The sequence below is a fragment of the Hydra vulgaris genome, chromosome 02 (genome assembly GCF_038396675.1).
Source record: "Hydra vulgaris chromosome 02, alternate assembly HydraT2T_AEP".
Taxonomy (NCBI): Eukaryota; Metazoa; Cnidaria; class Hydrozoa; order Anthoathecata; family Hydridae; genus Hydra; species Hydra vulgaris.
In genome coordinates, this window is record NC_088921.1 from 9,073,174 (window position 1) to 9,096,336 (window position 23,163).

Here is a 23,163-nt window from a genome sequence, read left to right on the forward strand (position 1 = left end):
CACGATTTGCTAAATAGGTAATATATAGTCGTTCAAGTGATGAGAGAAGCTCATCATTGGTTTTTGTATTTTTGTTATTGCTGTTTTTTTGAGTTATTTAGAGTTTTTAGAGTTATTAGAGTTTACATTGGTTTCAAAACAAAGTTAGTTTCATACATAGTTTTAAATGTTTTAGGGTTAAGAAAAATTCATAAAGATGTTAGTGTTTAAAATGAGATCTTTTAATAACATTTTCAGAGTATTTAAGTTACTTGATCAATCCAGTTAAGTATTTTTGGATATTAATTTATATATTATATAAACAAGGACCACGGTACGAAATGGAAAAGCGCGAGAGACTAGTTTTTTAAAAGGTACGTTGAAGTTTCCCGTTCCTCTGGTATGGTATCTATTTTTGCTATTTTGGACGAAATTCTTTGAAACGTAAGAAGGAACAAGTCCAAGTTTATATTTGAGCATAAATAAAAAATTTTGGAGTATATTAATTTGATATACATTTCATGCTTTCATATTTTTAAAAGTGGCTCGGCCAAGCATGCGAGAGTCTCATGCCTCAGAAACAATGGACCCGTTGTTCAGCTCCCACCTATGGGCAAGTTTTGCGCAAGATGCTCTGTGATAAGACCGTAAGGACTTTTTGGGAAAACCTAAATAAAAAAATTGAAAAAAAAAAGAAAAAAGAAGAAGGAAACAGAGGGAAGATGGATATAAGATTTAAAATATTGAAAACACAAACTTATAAAACAGGTTAAAATTTTAATATACTGACCTTCCTAATTATTGTATTTATTATCAAAACCTTTTGAAAAATTTTAAAGTTGCTTCAAAATTTTTACTTTGCTTTTTATTTCTTTTTATTAATTAGCCGTTGTGTGCATGAGCGTTGCTTGGGAAACAAAATTTTCTTGTTAAAATAAATCACTTTTATCAGTTTTAATTGTTTTTCTCATATAAAATTATATATTTTTAGGACTCTACAAAAAACTGCTCAAAAATAATGCTACTTTTGAAAATTTGGTTTTTCTAACTTTTTTTCTAGAGCTCATTTTCTTTTTACACTAATTAAAAACTTTCCAAAGTTTTGTTAAAATATAAATTAGTTTTTGTTGCCGTTAGAATAGATTAGAGTAACGGGTTACTAAGCAGGTAAGCATTCGTTAAAACCAGAGGCGTAGAAAGAATTTTTTGGTGTTTGAGATAGGTAACTTCCAGACATGGAGCAACTTGACATTTATATGTTTATACTTATGTCAAATAATACGTTTGCAAAAAATTGCGATGATTGGAAGCTGGGAACAAAAAAGCCCCAAAATTTTCGCCCCCCTGCCCCAAAACTGAGAGCAACAAGTTGATGAAATATTTTTTGTACTTTTCTTAGACTTATATTCATCGATAAATTTTAGATTTCATTTTGAAATATTTTAGCGTTCAAAAATTATGACCATATAAAGTTTAAACCCCCCTCAATTTGAGGGAGTTGCAAATTTTATATGATAATAATTTTTAAACGCTAATAGATAATACTATGAAACTTAAAATTTATCGATGAATATAAGTCTAGTTAAGAATAGTACAAAAAATACTTCATCAACTTGTTGCTCTCACGTTTGGGGCAGGGGGGCGAAAATTTTGGGGCTTTTTTGTTCCCAGCTTCCAATCATCGCAATTTTTTGCAAACCCTCATTATTTGACATAAGTATAAACATATAAATGTTTGGAGTTTGCTCCATGTCTGGAAGTTACCTATCTTTAACACCAAAAAATTCTTTCTACGCCTCTGGTTAAAACGAGTTTTCTAATTTAAAAATAAATTTCAATTTGAAAAAAAAAGCTGTGGTTTTAAACGTTAAAACATAATAATGACAAGCTATTACTTTACCGATACGCACGCGCATTTGAGTATTTTAAAAAGAAATAGTTCTCTTTAATTTATTTTTTAGTGTTATTATAAACCAACGAGATTGGAATTATACATAATAAAGGTATTACATCAAAAAAAAAATTCTTGCATTATTTAGAAATAGAAAAAAAATTAGGCATAAAGTTATGAATTAGAGCAAACGTGTCCTACATAAATAATGGTAAATGTTAAATGGTTAATTCCAATTAAATACAAAGTTTAATTTAAAAAAATCATTCTAGTTTTAAAAGTTAAAGCACAGCTATATTTAAAATAAATGTTCTTAGAAATAAGAAAATCTCAAAAAGAACGCGTGTTTAAGTACCCTTTCAAATGATTTTTTAAATTAGTTATTAAAGTGCTCAAAAACCGAATGGTTTCATTTTATTTTTAAGAAGTTTGCGCTTCCTTCTTTATCAATAATGTGTATATAGTCTGAGCCGGCTTTGAGCGACCAGTTTGCAAGCCAGACCTCTAACTACTACCATACTAGGATAACTTATAACATTGCACCATACTAAGATAAATCGTATGGTGTAGTGCTATAATCCAAGTTTACTTTTACTGTTTTTAAACAAGGAGTCTTAAAAGCATGTTTTGTAATTTAAAGTACAATAACAAAAAATTCAAGTTTTTAGAGTTAAAGGGGCTGCTCCGTAAGTAAACATCGGCTAATCTAGGTATTCTGGTTTAAATAAAAGTTTTGTTTTTTCTTTATACTAGTTTTAAGAGTTTAAGCAGCTATATTTGGACTCAATCCTAAATTTAGAAAAATTTCCGAATGCATAGACGTTTAAGTTGCTCAGTCTCACCTGGCGTGGTAACATTTACAATCTTTTACCACCATCCGTAGACCTATACAACGTCTAAATGATTTCACAAGTTAGTATAATGTTTAAATGAGCGCTTTAATCCGAGTGAAAAAAGCGCACATGGTGTGTGGATTTTTTCATATGTAACCCATGTGGGGATTATTATTTTGTCCCATGTGGGTTTCACATGGGTCCCACATGGATTCCATATGGTAAATCCCATATGGGATACGCGTGGATTTTTACGATATGTAATCCATATGGGGATTATTATTTTGTCCCATGTGGGTTTCATATGGTAAATCCCACATGGGTTTAATGTGCAAATCCTACATGGGATATAGGTGGAAAATACTACATGTTATCGACTTAATGTGCACATGTTTCAATCCAGATGGTATAAAAGTAGTCAATACTAGACAAATGAAAGTCCGAATGCTTTGATGATTTAATTTAAAAATTACTTAAATAGTAATTAAAATTAATCATCGAAGCTTTCAGAGAGGCTTAACTTAATCTGGTATTTGCTACTTTATCCCGTTTGGTATTCAAAACGTGTAGCATTTTTGATCTTTTACATGTGATGTTTTCCACCTATAACCTATGTGGGATTTATCTTAAACTATTATGACGAAATTTTATAAAATTAAAAAACGTGTTGCAAAATGAATTTATTTTAAAATAAATGCTATTAATCAATACATCCAAAATGAATATTAAAAATATTATTTTTTCTTTTGCGATTTACACACCGTTTTTTGTCGGTTGAATTAATTAAATCGCTTCGGCTTGTATAATACCAAGGCTTTTAGTATCTTCTAACTTTCTTCAAGCATTCTCAAAAAAAAAAAATATAAATATAAATATATATATATTATATATATATATATATTATATATATACATTATATATATATTATATATATATATGATATATATTATATATATATATATATGTATATATATATATATGTATATATATATATATATATATATATATATATATATATATATATATATATATATATATATATATATATATATATGTATGTATGTATATATATATATATATGTATATATATATGTATATATATATATATGTATATATGTATATATATATGTATATATGTATATATATATATTTATATTTATATTTTTTTTTTTAGAAAATGTTTGAAGAAAGTTAGAAGATACTAAAAGCCTTGGTATTATACAAGCCGAAGCGATTTAATTAATTCAACCGACAAAAAACGGTGTGTAAATCGCAAAAGAAAAAATAATATTTTTAATATTCATTTTGGATGTATTGATTAATAGCATTTATTTTAAAATAAATTCATTTTGCAACACGTTTTTTAATTTTATAAAATTTCGTCATAATAGTTTAAGATAAATCCCACATAGGTTATAGGTGGAAAACATCACATGTAAAAGATCAAAAATGCTACACGTTTTGAATACCAAACGGGATAAAGTAGCAAATACCAGATTAAGTTAAGCCTCTCTGAAAGCTTCGATGATTAATTTTAAATTACTATTTAAGTAATTTTTAAATTAAATCATAGAAGCATTCGGACTTTCATTTGTCTAGTATTGACTACTTTTATACCATCTGGATTAAAATATGTGGCATTTAAGATCAATAACATGTAGTATTTTCCACCTATATCCCATGTAGGATTTACCACATTAAACCCATGTGGGATTTACCATATGAAACCCACATGGGACAAAATAATAATCCCCATATGGATTACATATGGTAAAAATCCACGCGTATCCCATATGGGATTTACCATATGGAATCCATGTGGGATTTACCATGTGAAACCCACATGGGACAAAATAATAATCCCCACATGGGTTACATATGGAAAAAATCCACACGTATCCCATGTGCGCTTTTTCACTGGGTAATACGCTCGTTAAACATTATACTAACTTGTGAAATCATTTAGACGTTGTATAGGCTGCTTACGGATGGTGGTAAAAGATTGTAAATGTTACCACGCCAGGTGGTAACTAAGCAACTTAAACGTCTATGCATTCGGAAATTTTTACTAAATTTAGGATTGAGTCCAAATATAGCTGCTTAAACTCTTAAAACTAGTATAAAGAAAAAACAAAACTTTTATTTAAACCAGAATACCTAGATTAGCCGATGTTTACTTACGGAGCAGCCCTAACTCTAAAAACTTGAATTTTTTGTTATTGTACTTTTAAATTACAAAACGTGCTTTTAAGACTCCTTGTTTAAAAACAGTAAAAGTAAACTTGGATTATAGCACTACACCATACGATTTATCTTAGTATGGTGCAATGTTATAAAGTTATCCTAGTATGGTAGTAGTTAGAGGTCTGGCTTCAGAACTGGTGGTTCAAAGCCGGCTCAGACTATATACACATTATTGATAAAGAAGGAAGCGCAAACTTCTTAAAAAAATAAAATGAAACCGTTCGGACTTTTTGGAGCACTTTAATAACTAATTTAAAAAATCATTTGAAAGGTACTTAAACACGCGTTCTTTTTGAGATTTTTGCTTATTCTAACATTTATTTTAAATATAGCTGTGCTTTAACTTTTAAAACTAGAATGATTTTTTTAAATTAAACTTTGTATTTAAATTGGAATTAACCATTTAACATTTACCATTATTTATGTAGGACACGTTTGCTCTAATTCATAACTTTATGGCGACCCTAACCCTAATTTTTTTTCTATTTCTAAATAATGCAAGAATTTTTTTTTTTGATGTAATACCTTTATTATGTATAATTCCAATAGAAATTCGTTGGTTTATAATAACACTAAAAAATAAATTAAAGAGAACTATTTCTTTTTAAAATACTCAAATGCGCGTGCGTATCGGTAAAGTAATAGCTTGTGATTTGGTGAATAATTATTATGTTTTAACGTTTAAAACCACAGCTTTTTTTTTTTTTTTCAAATTGAAATTTATTTTTAAATTAGAAAACTCGTTTTAACCAGAGGCGTAGAAAGAATTTTTTGGTGTTAAAGATAGGTAACTTCCAGACATGGAGCAAACTCCAAACATTTATATGTTTATACTTATGTCAAATAATGAGGGTTTGCAAAAAATTGCGATGATTGGAAGCTGGGAACAAAAAAGCCCCAAAATTTTCGCCCCCCTGCCCCAAACGTGAGAGCAACAAGTTGATGAAGTATTTTTTGTACTATTCTTAACTAGACTTATATTCATCGATAAATTTTAAGTTTCATAGTATTATCTATTAGCGTTTAAAAATTATTATCATATAAAATTTGCAACTCCCTCAAATTGAGGGGGGTTTAAACTTTATATGGTCATAATTTTTGAACGCTAAAATATTTCAAAATGAAATCTAAAATTTATCGATGAATATAAGTCTAGTTAAGAAAAGTACAAAAAATACTTCATCAACTTGTTGCTCTCACGTTTGGGGCAGGGGGGCGAAAATTTTGGGGCTTTTTTGTTCCCAGCTTCCAATCATCGCAATTTTTTGCAAACCCTCATTATTTGACATAAGTATAAACATATAAATGTTTGGAGTTTGCTCCATGTCTGGAAGTTACCTATCTCAAACACCAAAAAATTCTTTCTACGCCTCTGGTTTTAACGAATGCTTACCTGCTTAGTAACCGTTACTCTAATCCTCTTTTCTAACGGCAACAAAAACTAATTTATATTTTTAACAAAACTTTGGAAAGTTTTTAATTACATGCTAAAAAGAAAATAGACTGCTAAAAAAGTTAGAAAAACCAAATTTTCAAAAGTAGCATTATTTTTAACAGTAGTTTTTTGTAGAGTCTAAAAATATATAGATCTTTATATGAGAAAAACAAATTAAAACTGATAAAAGTGATTTATTTTAACAAGAAAATTTTGTTTCCCCAAGCAACGCTCATAGCAACGGCTAATTAATAAAAAGAAATAAAAAGCAAAGTAAAAATTTTGAAGCAACTTTAAAATTTTTGGAAAGGGTTTGATAATAAATACAATAATTAGGAAGGTCAGTATATTAAAATTTTAACCTGTTTTATAAGTTTGTGTTTTCAATATTTTAAATCTTATATCCATCTTCCTCTGTTTCCTTCTTCTTTTTTCTTTTTTTTTTTCAATTTTTTTATTTAGGTTTTCCCAAAAAGTCCTTACGGTCTTATCACAGAGCATCTTGCGCAAAACTTGCCCATAGGTGGGGTTTGAACAACGGGTCCATTGTTTCTGAGGCATGAGACTCTCGCATGCTGAGCCACTTTTAAAAAATATGAAAGCATTAAATGTATATCAAATCAATATATTCCAAAATTTTTTATTTATGCTCAAATATTAACTTGGACTTGTTCCATCATTCTTTTCAAAGAATTTTGTCCAAAATGGCAAAAATAGACACCAGACGAGAGGAACGGGAAACTTCAACGTACCTTTTAAAAAAACTAGTCTCTCGCGCTTTTCCATTTCGCACCGTGGTCCTTGTTTATGTAAGAAATTAATATCCAAAAATAATTAACTGGAAAGATCGAATAACTTAAATACTCTGAAAATGTTTTTAAAAGATCCCATTTTAAACACTAACAACTTTATGAATTTTTATTAACCCCAAAACATTTAAAACTATGTATAAAACTAACCTTGTTGCGAAACCAATGTAAACTCTAATAACTCAAAAACTCTAAATAACTCAAAAACAACTGCAATAACAAAAATACAAAAACAAATAATAGGCTTATTTATCATCACTTGAACGACTATATATTACCTATTTAGCAAATCGTGTACCTACTTAACTTTATATGTATTGAAATAAAATTTAAAAAATCAAAAACTTCTTTTTGTCAGCATTCTTTGTTTTTTGCATTTTGGATTTTTATTTTCATTCTACCGAAAACTAATAACATTCTAAATTGAAGCATCCAAAACTATTAGTAAAGCATAGCGGTGATGACAAGACCATCGGGCTTCTGCAAAAATATTAGTAAAGCATAGCGGTGATGACAAGACCATCGGACTTCTGCAAAAGTTCCGCGTTCTTTGAAGTAAATTCTAATACTTTACAGTTTTATATACGTTACTTTGTGATTTTTTTTTAATTTTACTTACTCAGTAAAAATTCCATTATATACATATTATACGTTATATATTACGAATTTGTAATATAAAGATTAAAGAACAAAAAAATCAAAAAAAAAAAAAAAAAATGTGCGCTACCACTGCGCAACGGTCAATCAAACGACTTCTTCTAATTTTCTGGCAAAGATTGCAAGAGCTATAATTGTCCAATCGACTTCAAGTTTTGTGTAAAAATTCATTATAATGAGCTTTATGTACCGAGATAAAAAGAAATGAATATACAAACTTATAAAAAACAAATTCTTGGTCCCTAATATTGAAAATTTGATTTTCAATCGGGTGCATTGAAAAATCTAACGATGCTTTAAAATAAAGAATTTTTCAACAAAACTTCTTTATCTCAGGATATAAAAGGAATATAATTGCAAAAAGTTAGAACTTAATAGATTACACTTTTTAAGATATTTTTTGCCAAGGTATTTTTCATGTTTTTGGCCTAAAATCACCTGTTCAAACATGAAATACATTTGAAAAAATAACATTTTTTCAAATGTATTTCATGTTTGAAGTAAAAAAGCATTAAAAAATATTGTCAAATATAAATATAAAATAATAAATATAAAATAATTTTTTAGAAGTCTAACCCTAACCCTAGTTATTATATTTGTCCTTTTTTTAATAGACATTTGTAAACTTATAATACAAGTAAATATGGCTTTTGGTTAAGCGCTAAACTTATTTAAAAAAAGAAGGGGAGAATTATTTGCTCCTTTGCGTGGCGGTTTTAAGTGGACTAATAGAGTTATTTTTATTTTTGGTTTTAATCAAAGATTCTGCTAAAGAAATCTTCTAATCTTTTTTGTTTTTTCTGTTAGTTGAATTTTCTGTTAGTTGATTTTTCTGTTAGTTGAATTTTCTGTTAGTTGAATTTTCTGTTAGTTGAATTTTCTGTTAGTTGAATTTACTGTTAGTTGAACTTTCTGTTAGTTGAATTTTAGCGTTGCGTAATATATGGATGATCCCTTCGCTCTAAAAACTAGTATGAACAACTTTTAATAAAGCTAAAATTTATAATTAAACAAGAAAACTTACAAGAATGTTTACTTATCGAGCAAGCCAAACATGAATGCGCCTTCCCCAAATAAAAATTTTACAGTTAAAAATTGATCACGTATTTTTTTATGAGAATAATCAAAATCGGGACACTTTAATTGCCCATCATCTGCTGCCATCAAAAATGGCAGCAGATGATATTGATTTTTCGCGTATGATTGTAAGACGAAATTTGTTTTCAAAACCTTCAATACATAAAAGTAATTTAAAACCAAAATATTCATCTAAATTACCAAAGTATACAGTAGATGGAAAATATCCTTTACATAGGGATGCTTTTTTTGATTTTTTTGATAAATCTTCATTTGATGAAAACGATTTAACAGATCCTAATAACACAGAATTAAGAAGTATAAAACGTAGAAGAGTTAAGAAAAACTTGAAAAAAGTAAAGCGTCAAATTTGTAGAAAAGCACTGATGTGTTATCGAAAAACCAAAAGCAAGTATATAAATAATAAACAAAATCGAGAAAAGAAACGAGTGGGAAAACACATTTATCGATTTGTTTTAACCAAAGTAGATCGAAATAAACAAAGAAACGCAATATTTTAGAAAAAATGAGACGTATAAAACATAGAGGGGTTAAAAGATATATTTTTATTCATAAAAGAACAACCCCTCATTCTAGAGCTCATAGACCTTTATATGGAAGAGGTAGAAAACGTATTATTAGAAAACGTGGTAAAGGTTTCCTTGGCAACATATTAGGAAACATACCGGTACTTGGCGGTGTTTTTAAAACTATATTTCAAGCGGATTAAAAAAAAGTATAAATACAAAGCGAGTTGATGTTTCATTGCACAAAATGAATTCATTGCAAGTGTGTAAACATGTACATCGAAGAACGCACAATAAAAAGTACTGCAAGAGATGTTTTATCAAAACGTTTCAACAACATGTAAAAGAAAACATGTCTGATTATAAGCTATTATTAAAAGATATGAAAAAGTATAATAAAAATTCATTGAAAAATTTACGAACTGATACAAGTTCGAGAGGTGATTATATTTTAACGTATGAATACAAAAATGGCACTGCAGAAATTATAAGTGGTGATAAAGTGAACTGACATACAAAATCATCTACGTTTTTGGGTGGTTTAATATTAGATTATGATATTGTAAATAATTTATATACGTTATCTCATGTAAATAAAGAAATATTTTTTGTTGGCAATCAAATACCAAAAATATATTGTTAAAAAAAATATTTAATAGTGTTTTTTTTGATGTTTTTTAAAAAAAACTATAAATGTAGTTTTTTACATAAAAAAATTCATTTGAAAAAAAATGGATTTTAAAACTAGTTTACAAGAATTTTATAAATCGATTGATAATTTAGAAACTTCTACCTTTACAGTTAATGATAGTTTAAAACAAGTCAATCGAAACTTTAAATTATTTTTTCGTTTGGACGGTAGTAAACAAATCAAAGTAACTCGTGTTAATAATAAAGCTCATATTGATTTTATTTATGGTGAAAAGAAACACGAATATGAAATGTTATATGAGGATTTTATCGAAGTAATCAAACACTCATTCGATATTTGGTTACTCGAAGAAGAAGTTCTCATATAAAAATATGGAATTTGAAACTTATATGGAAGAATTTTATCCAGGTCGAAAACTCATTGATTTATATATTGCAGTATTTAAAGCTAGTGCTCAATATAAAAAGGATCCTTTTATTTTGTGTTGTTTTTCGAAACACGGCTATTTTATTAAAGTAACTCGTTTAAATGACAAACTAAATATTGTATTTATATATAAAAACGGAACAGAACATCAATTTGAAATAACAGAAAAAAAGTTTTTATTTTTTGCTTTAAAATCTCAATCAACATGGTTCATAGAAGATGAAGGTCGAAAAGATATTATAGATCCAAGAGATTTCGAGTTACGAGTTATGCGTTACGAGGAAGACGACGAGGAAAAGGAATAGCTGATTTTATTACTCCAAAAAATGTAACCAACGCTTTGCAAGTGGGTTCACTCTTATAGAGTTTAAGAAAAGCATGGAAAGGCAAAAAAACAAAAACCACTACAAACGTTCCTGTTGTTACCAAACCCTCCAACCCTTATATGCCACCGGACAAAGTTTTTGAAATATATTAAAAAAAGACATTTTTGTAAAAAAATATTATTTAAAATCTTCTATACAATAAATATGTACAAAAAAAATAATTGTCTTGTTTTTCTTCGGTCTTTTTATTTTTATTGCATTTTAATAATAAAGTTTTTTTTTCTTTGCAGATTGAGCAGTGTAATTTATACAAATGTAATTTAACAGCTAATTTCGTTGATGTGTTAAACGCAAAAACTTCTTTGTTGTAAATGTGTATCGTATAATTTTTTAAAAGTTCTATATTTTTCTTCTCTCTAAATAAAATAAAAAAAAGTTCTCCAAATCCACCACAAGTTAAACATTTTTGTTCTACGAGTTCTTGTATGAGCGTGTGCAAAGATCTCTTCATGATGGTTTATATTAAATTCTGTGCGAGCAGCCTTTTTATTTCTTTTTTAGTCATGATATCATCAATAGGATTATCTAAAAATTGATAAGCGTTCTTTAATTGAGGTAAATTGTTCAAATAAATTCGATTGATTTCATTTTGCTGCATGTAATAAATATTTCTTCGTTTAATATAGAAGGAATAGCTTTAATATCTAATAATGATAATTTATCCCACGTTGCTTCGTAATTTGTTCTCAAGAGTCCAGTGTCTTTTAAATATCTTTTAATACTGTTTTGAGCTAATATTTGTTTTTCAAAAATATCATAATCCAAAGGTATTTCTTTTGCTTTCATGGACAATAGATCTCGTTCCAGTTTTTCTTGTTTTCTCATATATAAAGGCAGTTGCATGTCTTTTTCAAACAGTTGTTTGGCAGTTTCATCAAGATACGGAAAGAGTTCTTTTTTAATGAATTGAAAAAATGAATACAGATTTAATTGAACTTGTGCAGAAGCATGAAGAGTTGACACTTCGAAGAAATAGTAATTTAACAATCTGCACAATGAAGGTAAGTAAGTTTGATCGCTATATAAAACACTTTCAGTGCGAAATAAAAGAGTTACAAAATAAGCGGCAAACGCACCACATAAACTACTATCATTCCATTGAAAAAGAAATTTGTTATATGAAAAAAAGACATTTTGATTTCCGGTCATTTCACTATATTTTAAAATAAATTTAGTAAACCAATAAAACTCGTGATTATCTGCTGTCCATTCTGTAGGAAAATGATTTGTTTGTCGTATATAAGAACTAATGTCAATTTCGTTGTAGTTTATATTAATTGTGTTAATTTGTACATTGCTACTTATTTCTTCTATTGATTGAAACAAATGTCTATTAAATCTTAAATGTTTGGGAATTTGTTGTAACGCACTTTCTTCTCCTAAACTATCAAAACAAAAAAAATGTCCATTGTCTATGTAATCAAAGCTCTCCAATGTTCACCTGCTTCTTTGGAAGTTTCATTATTATAAATAATAAAAGAACCATTTTTTTTCATGTTGTTAATAACATGAACATGAGTGTGGTTTTGACTTAGTTCGTCAAAAGCATAAATTCCTATAAAATAATTTTTAAATTCTGTATTTTTAAAAGAACGAGACAAAGATTCATCAGTAGTCATTTTTTTATTCTTCTTTTTCTAAACTAAAAAAACTCGTAATAAATAAAGTTACAATAGCATGTAATATATTAACAAATAAAGTTTTTTTATTAATGGTTCCGTCCTTTATAATTCTTTCGATATTTCTTTTAACAGATTTCTTTTTTAAAGCTCCATCTAGTTTTTCTATCAAAGAAGAGACGGTAGGTATTACTTTGGTGGTAAAAGTATCTACGAAACCGTCTGTTTGATCACCATCTGTGTGATCAAAAGAAGGTTTTATATCTCTTTCCATTACCAAACAAGTAAGCTTGCATTTGTAAAAATCGGCTGTATAACTATCGTCTGGATGTTCTTTTTTCAATTTTTCAAATTGTTCAAGATGATTTAAGCAGAGTTGTGGATTTTCTAATAAATTTTTAAATTGACTATTTTTAAAACATTTTTCAATAGCATAAGAATTTAATGTTATTCTTTTAGAATCAAGTACATTTTTTAAAAATTCAATAGATTTTTGATCCGTATAATGCTCTTCATGTAAATGATCAGATGAAGGTGATGAATTCCAGATTGGTTTTCTTGATGTTTATATTTCTTAGATACTTCATCTAGTGCACAAATAGCGCAGTTGTTATGAATTTTTTAAATAATGTTATCAACGCGATTCATTTTTTTTAATAAAAAATGCGTAAAAAAATGCGTAAAAAGTTTTTTTTTATACTTTTTTAATGATTTTTTAAAAGAATACGCTCATTTTTTAATAAAAAGTACATTTTTTTAGTTATGGATGATAGATATAGAATATATTAGCAACAACGATATTCATCCTTGGAAAAAACATTGTGTTCGTGAACTGTGTTTAAGATCAGTTAACGATAAAAAATATTACCACGTACAAGTCATACCGTGTGTAAAATTTGAAGAATTACCAGAAAAATTCAAAAAAACTTATAATTATTGCTTAAATAATATTCATGGATTATCGTACTATCCATCTTTTAAATCTTGTGTCGACATTATATTCTGTTGTTCAGTAATTTCGTATTTAAAAGAACAATTTGACAAGTATGAATTTAATTTAGTTTTTTATAAAGGTGGGCATATTGAAAAAGATGTTTTGGAAGCTGTAAAAAACAACAATGTTTTTAGTTTTGATATATCACGTTTTTTGTTTCCTAAAATAGCAAAACTGCCTCATTATGCAAACAATGAAGATTTGTGTTTAGAACATTTTCAGCACAGCGTTTATAGATATCATTCATACGAACATTGTGCTAAATATGAAACTTTTATGTTTTCAATGTATTTAGAAGATTTTGTAAATGGATTCATAAACAACGGTTGCGTTGAGCAATATACTGAGTTGTGTGTAAAAGAATACGCAAATTTGATTTCACTTATAAAAGAAAACTTACAATGTATGAGACTTTTAAAAAAAGACACATGTGATTGTTTTAATAATATATTTAAAATAAGCAATCTTGTATTATCAACTTTTTGACATGGAAAAAAATAAAAAAAATAAAAATGTCTTTTTTATAATCCTTCTTTAGAGTTTAAATAATACTTGGTATAATTGACATCTTTGTGAATAGGACGACTCGAGACCATTTTGTTGTTATCGTAATTATAGACTTGATCGTCTTTTCTGTATAGAATTATTGAAATGTTAAAGTTTCTTTTAAAGAAAAAAAACCATTGAGCTGTAGGAAACATTTCTATTAAACTTTTATCGTGAAAATTGCAATGATTGAAAGCTTTATATATATAAACTTTATCGCCTTCTGTGTAAACTTTTTTATCAATAAAATAAATATAAATAGGTGTAGGTGTATAAATGGTGAAATATACATTATGAAAAAGCTTGTCTTGATACGAAAAAAAAGGTTGTTGCATGCAAGCTGGATAAACGTTTTCTTATATTTTACAGTTTTTTTTCAATTCGTCAAATTCCCATTTGATGGTTATAAAAGGAAACAAAAAATAATATTTTAATGATAATTTAAGTTTGCTTTTCCACGAAGTACATTTATTTGCAATTTTTGTTTTGTAATAAAGTTTATAAACTTTAATAAATTCTTCCATCTTTTTCTTTGTTCTTCATATCGATTTTCTGTAGTTGTTTTTATTATATATAAAAATTCTTCGTTGATCATGCGAGTTGCTTCAAACATGCTATTTAACCACGAGGGTGATTGTTCTTTAAAAGTCATTTGGCAACGAGAAACTTTTTCAAATAAATTGTAAGAGTTTTCATAGTCTTTAGCAATAAAAATATAGTACAAATCAACAAACTTTTCTTCTTCCAAGTTTAATTCCAAATTCCATTTTTTTAAGTAAGAAAAGATGATATCGAGCCACTCTTCGTAAGTGTTGTTTAAATGATGAAGTTTAAACAACATAGGATGTAATTCATTATCAGGATAAAATAGTTGAAGCGCTTTAATCAGACTTTGATCGAGTTGTTTGCTAGTCATTCTCTTTTTCAAAAATGAACTAGAATATTTTTTTTACAACTCTTTATATAGGAAAAAAAATGTATAAAAAACAAGTTTTTTATGAATAAAACAGGTTTTTTCAACTAAAAATAATTTTTACAATAGGTTACATAATAAATTTATTCTTCTTCTGGATCAAATTTAATTTTTTTTCCTTCGCTTTCTTTTTCGGCTAGAGAATCACCTGCTCTTCTTAAATTTTGATTAAAATTTCGATCTATACCTTTTTTATTGAACGTGCTTATAAAAGAAGGTTATATAGACAACAAACGTTTGTATTCAGTAAAATGAATCTCCTCTTCCTCTTTTCCTAATCGTATACTGAATGAAGTAAAATCAATAGTTTTTAATATTTTTGTTTTAGGATAAGCTAGATTTTGATATGCTATATTTTGAGCAGTTTTGAATTCATTCATTAAACTTTCCAACATTTTTTTGAAATTTTATTGTGGTTAAATTTAAAGATCACGTTATAAGTGAGTTCTCCTTTGGACATTTTAAATGTGTTGTCATCTTTGGTTAATTTAAGTTCTGCTCTGAATAAATAATTTGTTTTCTTCAAATCACACATTTCTCGATATTTCCATGGTAACAATATATCACAACCATCGTTTTTTTGTTTGTATAACAATTCTTTTTTAGAATAGTTGAATTGAGCAAGTGGTTTTAAAGTAACAGTTGAATATTGATTATCTTTTATATTTTTTTCTTCCTTAAATTCAATGAGCCATAAAGTACAAGCTGCCAAGTCTGCAAATTTAATATAGTTGTTATCATTGCAGTAAACAACTTCAAATTTGTTTTCTTCCATTTTTTTTGCAGATGGGCTTTGAATAAATTTTAAATCAAAATGAAGTCCTTTTATACTGTTTTGAGTTAAAGAGAGAGATTAAAAAAACAAGAACAAAACAAGTTTTTTTTTGAAGAATGTTAATCTGTTTATATTATGCAAGTATCAAAGTTCAAAAGTATGATGATCACATTTGAACTTTAAACTTTATGATGTCATGCAAAGTTCAAAGTTCAAATGTGGTATTATGACGTTTTCTGAACTTTGATACTTTAATTTTAATAAGATGAGTTGTTATGACAACCTTTTTATATAAAAAGGTAAAAAATATCGTTCAAACACAACAGTTTCGAGACACAACAGTAATAAAGGTAAGTCGAAGAAAAAATGGATCGATGTGTATTTGACGATAAAAATTGTAAAAATTGTGTAAAATCGCCAAAGGAATTGAGTTATTATGAAAATACTCGTTTACAAATCGTAAAATTAAAATACAAATATTTCAATCAAAAGCCTGTTTTAGATAATACTTCTTGTTTAGAAGAATATGATCAAGAATTGGTAAAAAATGTAGACAATTTATTATTACAAATATATATAGATACCGAATTTCAGACCATGGAAATTTCAATGTTACCTTATATTGATGAACTTTATAAGAGAGCTTTAAATTTAAATGATTTAGAACAATTTGATTTTTATTATAATTGGTTTGGTTTTTGTAATGGTTGTGAAAAAAAAATTTTATTCTGTTTCAACTGTTTCTTTTGTAATTTAAGTTTTTATCAAGAATGCATTTATATTCATAGAGAAAAAAGGACACACGCAGTTTATTCTTTTTATTTTAAAAATATTGTATTGTTTAAATTTTTTAGATGATTAAAATAAGAGATAATCAAGAATGGTCATTTTATGAAACAAAGCAGAGCGCTTGTTTTGATTTAAAAAGTACGAAACATTATATACTTCAACCTGATGAACGTATTTTAATTAATACTGGTATATATATTAAAGAAATAGATCCGGATTTAGTAGGACAAATATATTCCAAATCAGGTATTGCTTATAAACATGGTGTTATTGTATTGAATACTCCTGTAATAATAGACAGCGATTATAAAGAGAAATTAAAGTGTTGCTATGGAATACTTCTAAATATGGTTATGATATTAAACGTGGAGAAGCTGTTGCTCAAATGGGATTTTTAAAAATATTTAAAGCAGTAAAAATAGTAGCAGAATTCGACGGATGTTTTTGTCGTTAAGTGACCATGTCAATGATTAAAGATGTAGAAAGAAAAGGGGTTTGGTTCAACAGGAAAATAATTTTTTATAGAAATAATTTGTAATTTTTTTATTTTAGAAAATTAAAAAAAATGAATTGGGAATTTAAAGAATCTTTGGATGTTATTTTAATTCTGGATATTGAACAATATCGACGTTTGCGAAGAATAATTGATTACATTGAAAATATTCAAACTATTTCGTTTGATGATGATGTGGGTGTTAATTTTAACACTATGCAGTTAATGTTTATTCAAACAATTCAAAGTCTTTCGTTAGAACAATTAGACGCATATTTGGATATTTTTGCTATAATACATACCTCTTCTATGAAAAAAGAAGAGTGTTTAATAAATAATAAAATTAATGGATTATTTGATATTTTCATAGATATGATGGATGAGAATAGAAAGAATGAATTTGAGAATTCTATTCAAAGTATTATAAATAATGTAAAATTTATTACAAAAAATTTTTCAGATTTACTTAATTTGGGATATGATCATATTAAATATAATCATGATTTAGAATATGATTTTGAAAATTTATTAAATATTGAATGATTTTTTAGATTAATAAAAAACATGGAAATTATTTCAAAGAAGAATATTTGGGAATCGATCAAAGAAGAAAATATTATCATGTATAAAATGTTTCAAGATATGAAAGAGTTTTTAGAAAACAAAAATTTTAGTAAAGTAAATGAAGAAAAATTAAAACAAATGAAACTTTGTGTTCGCGATATTGATGATGGTTTGTTAATGTATCGCTGGGACGATATAAAAATACACAATTTGTATTTAAAAATGATTATGAAAATGTTTTTAAAATGTAATAACACTATCGTTTTTTTTTATGAATGGCAAGAAAGTTATATTGCGATAACAGCTAAAGATAAAAAAATTTTAGAATGTATATTGTATTTACGAAATCGTTTTGTAGAATTATTAAGAAGAACTATATTAAAAACTGTTAATTTTCATGATAGTATTATAAATATTGTAAATATTAATAATATTGTATAATTATTATTTAGTTAAAAAACACGGAGTTAAATAAAAAACATTTTTAGTTTTTATTTTAGAATTGAATAAAATGGAGTTGAATAAAAAACATATTGTAAATACTAATAATATTGTATAATTATTTTTTATTTGAATAAAAAACATGGAAACCAATTCAAAAATATGGGATAAAGGTATTGTTGAATATATTATACAGTATGAAGATATCAACTACGAAAAATTACCCTATTGATTTAATGTTTGTTGTAAAAAAAGTGATACCAGTGATTATAAGTTATGGCGCACTTTGAAACACTTATCTAAAGTATTATATCTTCGTTTTGGTCGCTTGCAAGAATTTTTAAAATGTGGTTTTCATCAAGAGAAAATATTAATGGAATTGCAAGAGGTTATGGAAGAAATTAATGAAAATAGTGAATTTATTAAAAAGTATTTATTTTTACGAAATTTTTTCACCGAGATCGTTTCACTCATGTTGATCATTTCAAATTTTGGTATCAAAGAAGATCAAAATAGAGTTGATAACGAAAAAGAAGAATTTAATAAAAGAGAACAAGCAATGATTTCACTTGTAAAATCACAATACCCAGATTTTGAATTGAAAGAAACAAGTTATTTATCTAAAAACGAAGAACGTTTGAGATTAAGAATAATTATTAGAAATTATTTTATTACTTTGTTTACAAATATAATTATGATGTAAAAATTTTTTATATTTGTATTTTTTACATTTGCATGCTTTTATAAAGATTTTTTGTATTTTAGGTTAACTAATAAAAAATGGAATTCATTACAGATATTAAATATGGAAAATATGGAGAATTTTTAAAAATTGGTAAAAAGCTTGATAAAAAAAACCCTAATATTGCTTCTGAATATGAATTTCTCAACGATTTTGTTAAATATGGTATTTATGCTATTCGATTTGATAAAGACTTTGATAATGATAGTGTAAAAGAAGCTAATGAGGAAATGATTAAATTAATTCGAGAAGCTGGTGAGAAAGATTGCTTTAAAGGTAGAATGAAAACTTTACAAATTTATATGAAAGCAGTATATAAATTATATAAGAATAATAAAAATTATAATAAAAGTTTAAAGAGAAAAATCTTAAAAAAAAGCAGAATCAAAATAAAAGAGATGAGCTCATGTTTGATTTCATTTAAAAAAATGTTCCTGAATTTAACAAGGAAATAATGAATCATTTTTATTATCAAAACGAATCTGAAAAGTTGTTAATTTTTCGAGAGAATTTGCAACGATCATTTTTGAATACGATGGAATATTTGAATACTTTTGTAGATTACTGATAAAATTGTCAATAAATTTTTTTGTAATTCTTTTTTAGCTTACATAATTAATTGGAAAATAATATAGTGATTTCTTCAAACTTTGTAGTACGATCTTCAAACAGTGTTATTAAACCACCAATTTCATCGTTTCGTTATTTAGAAACTTGTTCATGTTGTAAACATAAGACTAAACTTGTATATGTAATGAACGCTTTCCAAAAATAATTTTGTAATTTTTTTATTTAGATTACATAATAAAAAATGGCAGATTTTGAATTTCAAGTTGAAAATTTAATTACTCAACTTTTGATAAAAACAGCTGTTCTTCACTATAATACTCAATATATGCAGTGGTTAAAGCAAGAAATAGACTCTTGTTCGAATGAATGTTGTACTCATTTTAATATTTGCGAATCTTGTAAAACAAATAATGAATGCATTCGAGAATACATTCGCGATGAAAATATTATAGAATTAGTAATTGAAATATTTGAAAATTATAATCAAATATAATTATTTGTAAAAAAATTTTTTTCAGATTTCATAATAACATGGATATAATTCTTGAAGTGGATTTTATTAAAAATGCTAATGGAGATATTGATATGATTATTGATGAAAGTAAAACAATAATGAAACTCGACTTGTTCAAATTTGTGAGTAAACAACAGTTTGTTAATGAAGAAATGAGTAAAGAACAGTTTGATGGTGAAGAAATGACTAAAAAACAGTTTGATCAGTTTGTAAAAGAAATTCGAGAAATAAATCCGAAAAAATTGCGAGTAAAAAATTATTCTGAAAATGATTCTTTGAATTATGATCCTTGGCAGTTTATCAATAAAGATGATTTGAAAATTTGTGAAATAGTTTCAAAAAAAATTGGCTGTTTAAAAGAATTACTTTATGTTATTTGTAAACAACACGATTATACATATGTTGCTCTTTGTAAAATTGCTCAATGTGATTGTTCTTCCCATTGTGGACTTTGTAATATAAATGCTGGTTTTATTCATGTAGCTTTAAGAAAAGCATATCGTATATATTTTTGAAATATTTTTTACATTGAAAAATAATTTTTTTTTTAGATTACATAATAAAAAAATGGCTAAAACAACCTTTGAAGAATTTGATTTATATCGTTTAGTAAAGAATGAAGATATTGATTTCGATGATTTATTAGATTATGTTGCTCAATATGATTCAAGTGGTGAAATAGAAAAATGCATGCTCTCAATGAACGAATGTCAAATTGTTACTTGTAGTTTTAAGTCGTGCAAATCTTGTCAAAAAAAATTTGAAAAAGTAAAAAGATATATATTCGACAATGATCTCAAAACAAAATATCAAATGGAATTATTGACAAAAAAATAGTTTTTCATAACAATTTTTGATGTTGTCTTGATCGACGATTGTTTCTTCTTTAAAGTCACCTTTTCTAATTCGACAAACAGAGTTTTATTACATTTTTACTGTATTTTTTTGATTACATAATAAAATGGAAAATAATAATATTAAAATGGTTGCAAAGAAAACAGGACTTTCAAAAAATTTATTAAAGAACATTTTCAAGTATTATAAAAATGAAATTCTTAATTTGAGTTTGTGCGAATGTAAAGAAAATATGTGTTTGATTTGCAAAAAAACTTTATTTATATTTAAAGAAATGAATGTAATAATTCTAAAAAGTACTCTAAAAATAATTGTAAACACGAATTATATATAGATTAAATTTTTTATTATTTTTAGCAAAAATGAAAAATGTCTAGTAAAAATAATGAAAAATTGATAAAAGTGTTAAAAATGAATAAAGCATATACGAATTCAATCAGTATTTAATGAAGAAGAAACATTAGCTATTCGATTTTTATTACTTATGAACAAAGATGTTGGTTTTGACAATGATGGTTTTTTATCTAGACGATTTATCTTGAAAACTGGAAAGACTGGATGACCAGAACATTATTTATATGATGTTTTTTGTAAAATATGCTATTATGTATTTATATTCAAAATAAATTTTATTTTTTTCAGCAAATAAAAAATATGTTATCCTTACAACAACAAAAAGCATTTCAATGGCTCAACGAAGGTCTCAATTTTTTTATTAGTGGAGGAGCTGGATGTGGAAAAAGTTATATTGTCAATTAATTTGCTCAAAGTACACAAATCTACAAAACAATATATATCACAGCAAGTATGGGAAAAGCAGCTTATTTATTAAATGGTATGACAATACACAATTTTGCAGGTATTGAAACAGGTGTAAAAGCATTAGATTATTATATGAAGCATATGCATCCTGAAGTGAAAAAACGATGGTTGGAGACGGATGTTTTAATTATTGATGAAATATCAATGCTTAACGCTCAAACCTTTAATTTATTGCATTTTTTAGCTTGTAAGATTAAACAATGCGATGATGAACTTTTTGGAGGTATACAAGATATTGCTTGCGGTGATTTGTTACAACTACCTCCAGTAAAAGGTGAATTTGTATTTAAATCAAACATATGGCAACAATACATGATCAATGTTCTGATTTTAACGGAATGTTTCAGACAAAAAGAAGATGCTCAATTTTTTGGAGCTTTAAACGAAATACGTTTTGGTCAAGTGTCTGATCAAACTATCGAATATTTTATGGATCGTTGTTTTGAAAAGGATGAAAACATCAACATTAAATACACGAGATTATTTTTTAAAAATATTGAAGTTGATACTTATAACAATAACAAATTGAACGACATAAAGAACGAAGGAAGGTGGTTTTATGCTAAAAATGTAATCAAAAATCCAAAGGTTCAAATCACGTTTCAAATTCCAGCTGCTGTTTATCTTAAAATAAATGCTATTGTTATGCTTGTCAGAAATATGAATGTCGAAGAAGGTTTGTGTAACGGCACTATGGGAGTGGTAACATTGATTGAAAATAATGCTGTTTGGGTAATTATGAATAAAAAAGAAGTTAAAATTGAATGTATAAAAGAAGAATTTTTAGATTGTTCTCATGAAGTTGTGGGTTCGAGAATAGGATTACCTTTAAAGTTGGCTTTTTCTTTTACCGTTCATAAAGCGCAAGGAAGTACAATGAATAAAGCAGTTATTAATTTTACTTCAAACGCTTTTAATAATAGTCTTTATTATGTTGCTTTATCACGAGTTTGTTATAAAGATGATATTTTTATTATTATAAATAAAAAAACAGAATTACGAAAAATATTTAAAAATTTATCTGCTAATTCTGATGTTATTGAATGTTATAAAAAATACATGTAAATTTTTTTTTCAGATATAAAATGAAATTTAAAATTAAAACTAAGGAAAATCAATTTAGTAATAATAGCAAATATAGAGAACTTCTTTATTATATTGAAGACGATTTATGAGCAACATGATCAATCCAAAAAAAAAAAATCAATTCACAATATTTTATATTGTTATGTCCGAGTGAGTTAGTATATTTTGTGACAATTATTCTAGTAAAATAATTGAGTAAAAAATACTTGTGGTTTTTTGGATTCATTTTTAAATAATTTTATTTTCCGTATACCTCAAATCACTCATTATTACACCAACCATAAGTTTGAATGTTGTGATTTTATTCATTATTACACCAACAATATGTTTGAATGTTGTGATTTTATTCATTATTACACTAACCATATGTTTGAATGTTGTGATTTTATTCATTATTACACTAACCATGTTTGAATGTTGTGATTTTATTCATTATTACACTAACCATATGTTTGAATGTTGTG

The 23,163-nt window shown here is 26.4% G+C and overlaps 1 protein-coding gene across 1 annotated transcript; it reads left to right on the top strand.

Moving 5' to 3' along the window:
* Nucleotides 1–21,598: 21,598 nt before the first annotated feature.
* On the top strand, nucleotides 21,599–22,678 carry LOC136075809 (ATP-dependent DNA helicase PIF1-like). Its single transcript, XM_065789247.1, has one exon. It carries the CDS (start codon nucleotides 21,599–21,601, stop codon nucleotides 22,676–22,678), a length of 1,080 nt encoding a protein of 359 aa, XP_065645319.1.
* The last annotated feature ends 485 nt before the right edge of the window (nucleotides 22,679–23,163 follow it).

Bases quoted from the DNA above. Each gene is read 5' to 3' on its own strand.
- LOC136075809 (XM_065789247.1), top strand. From the start codon at position 21,599: ATGGGAAAAGCAGCTTATTTATTAAATGGTATGACAATACACAATTTT.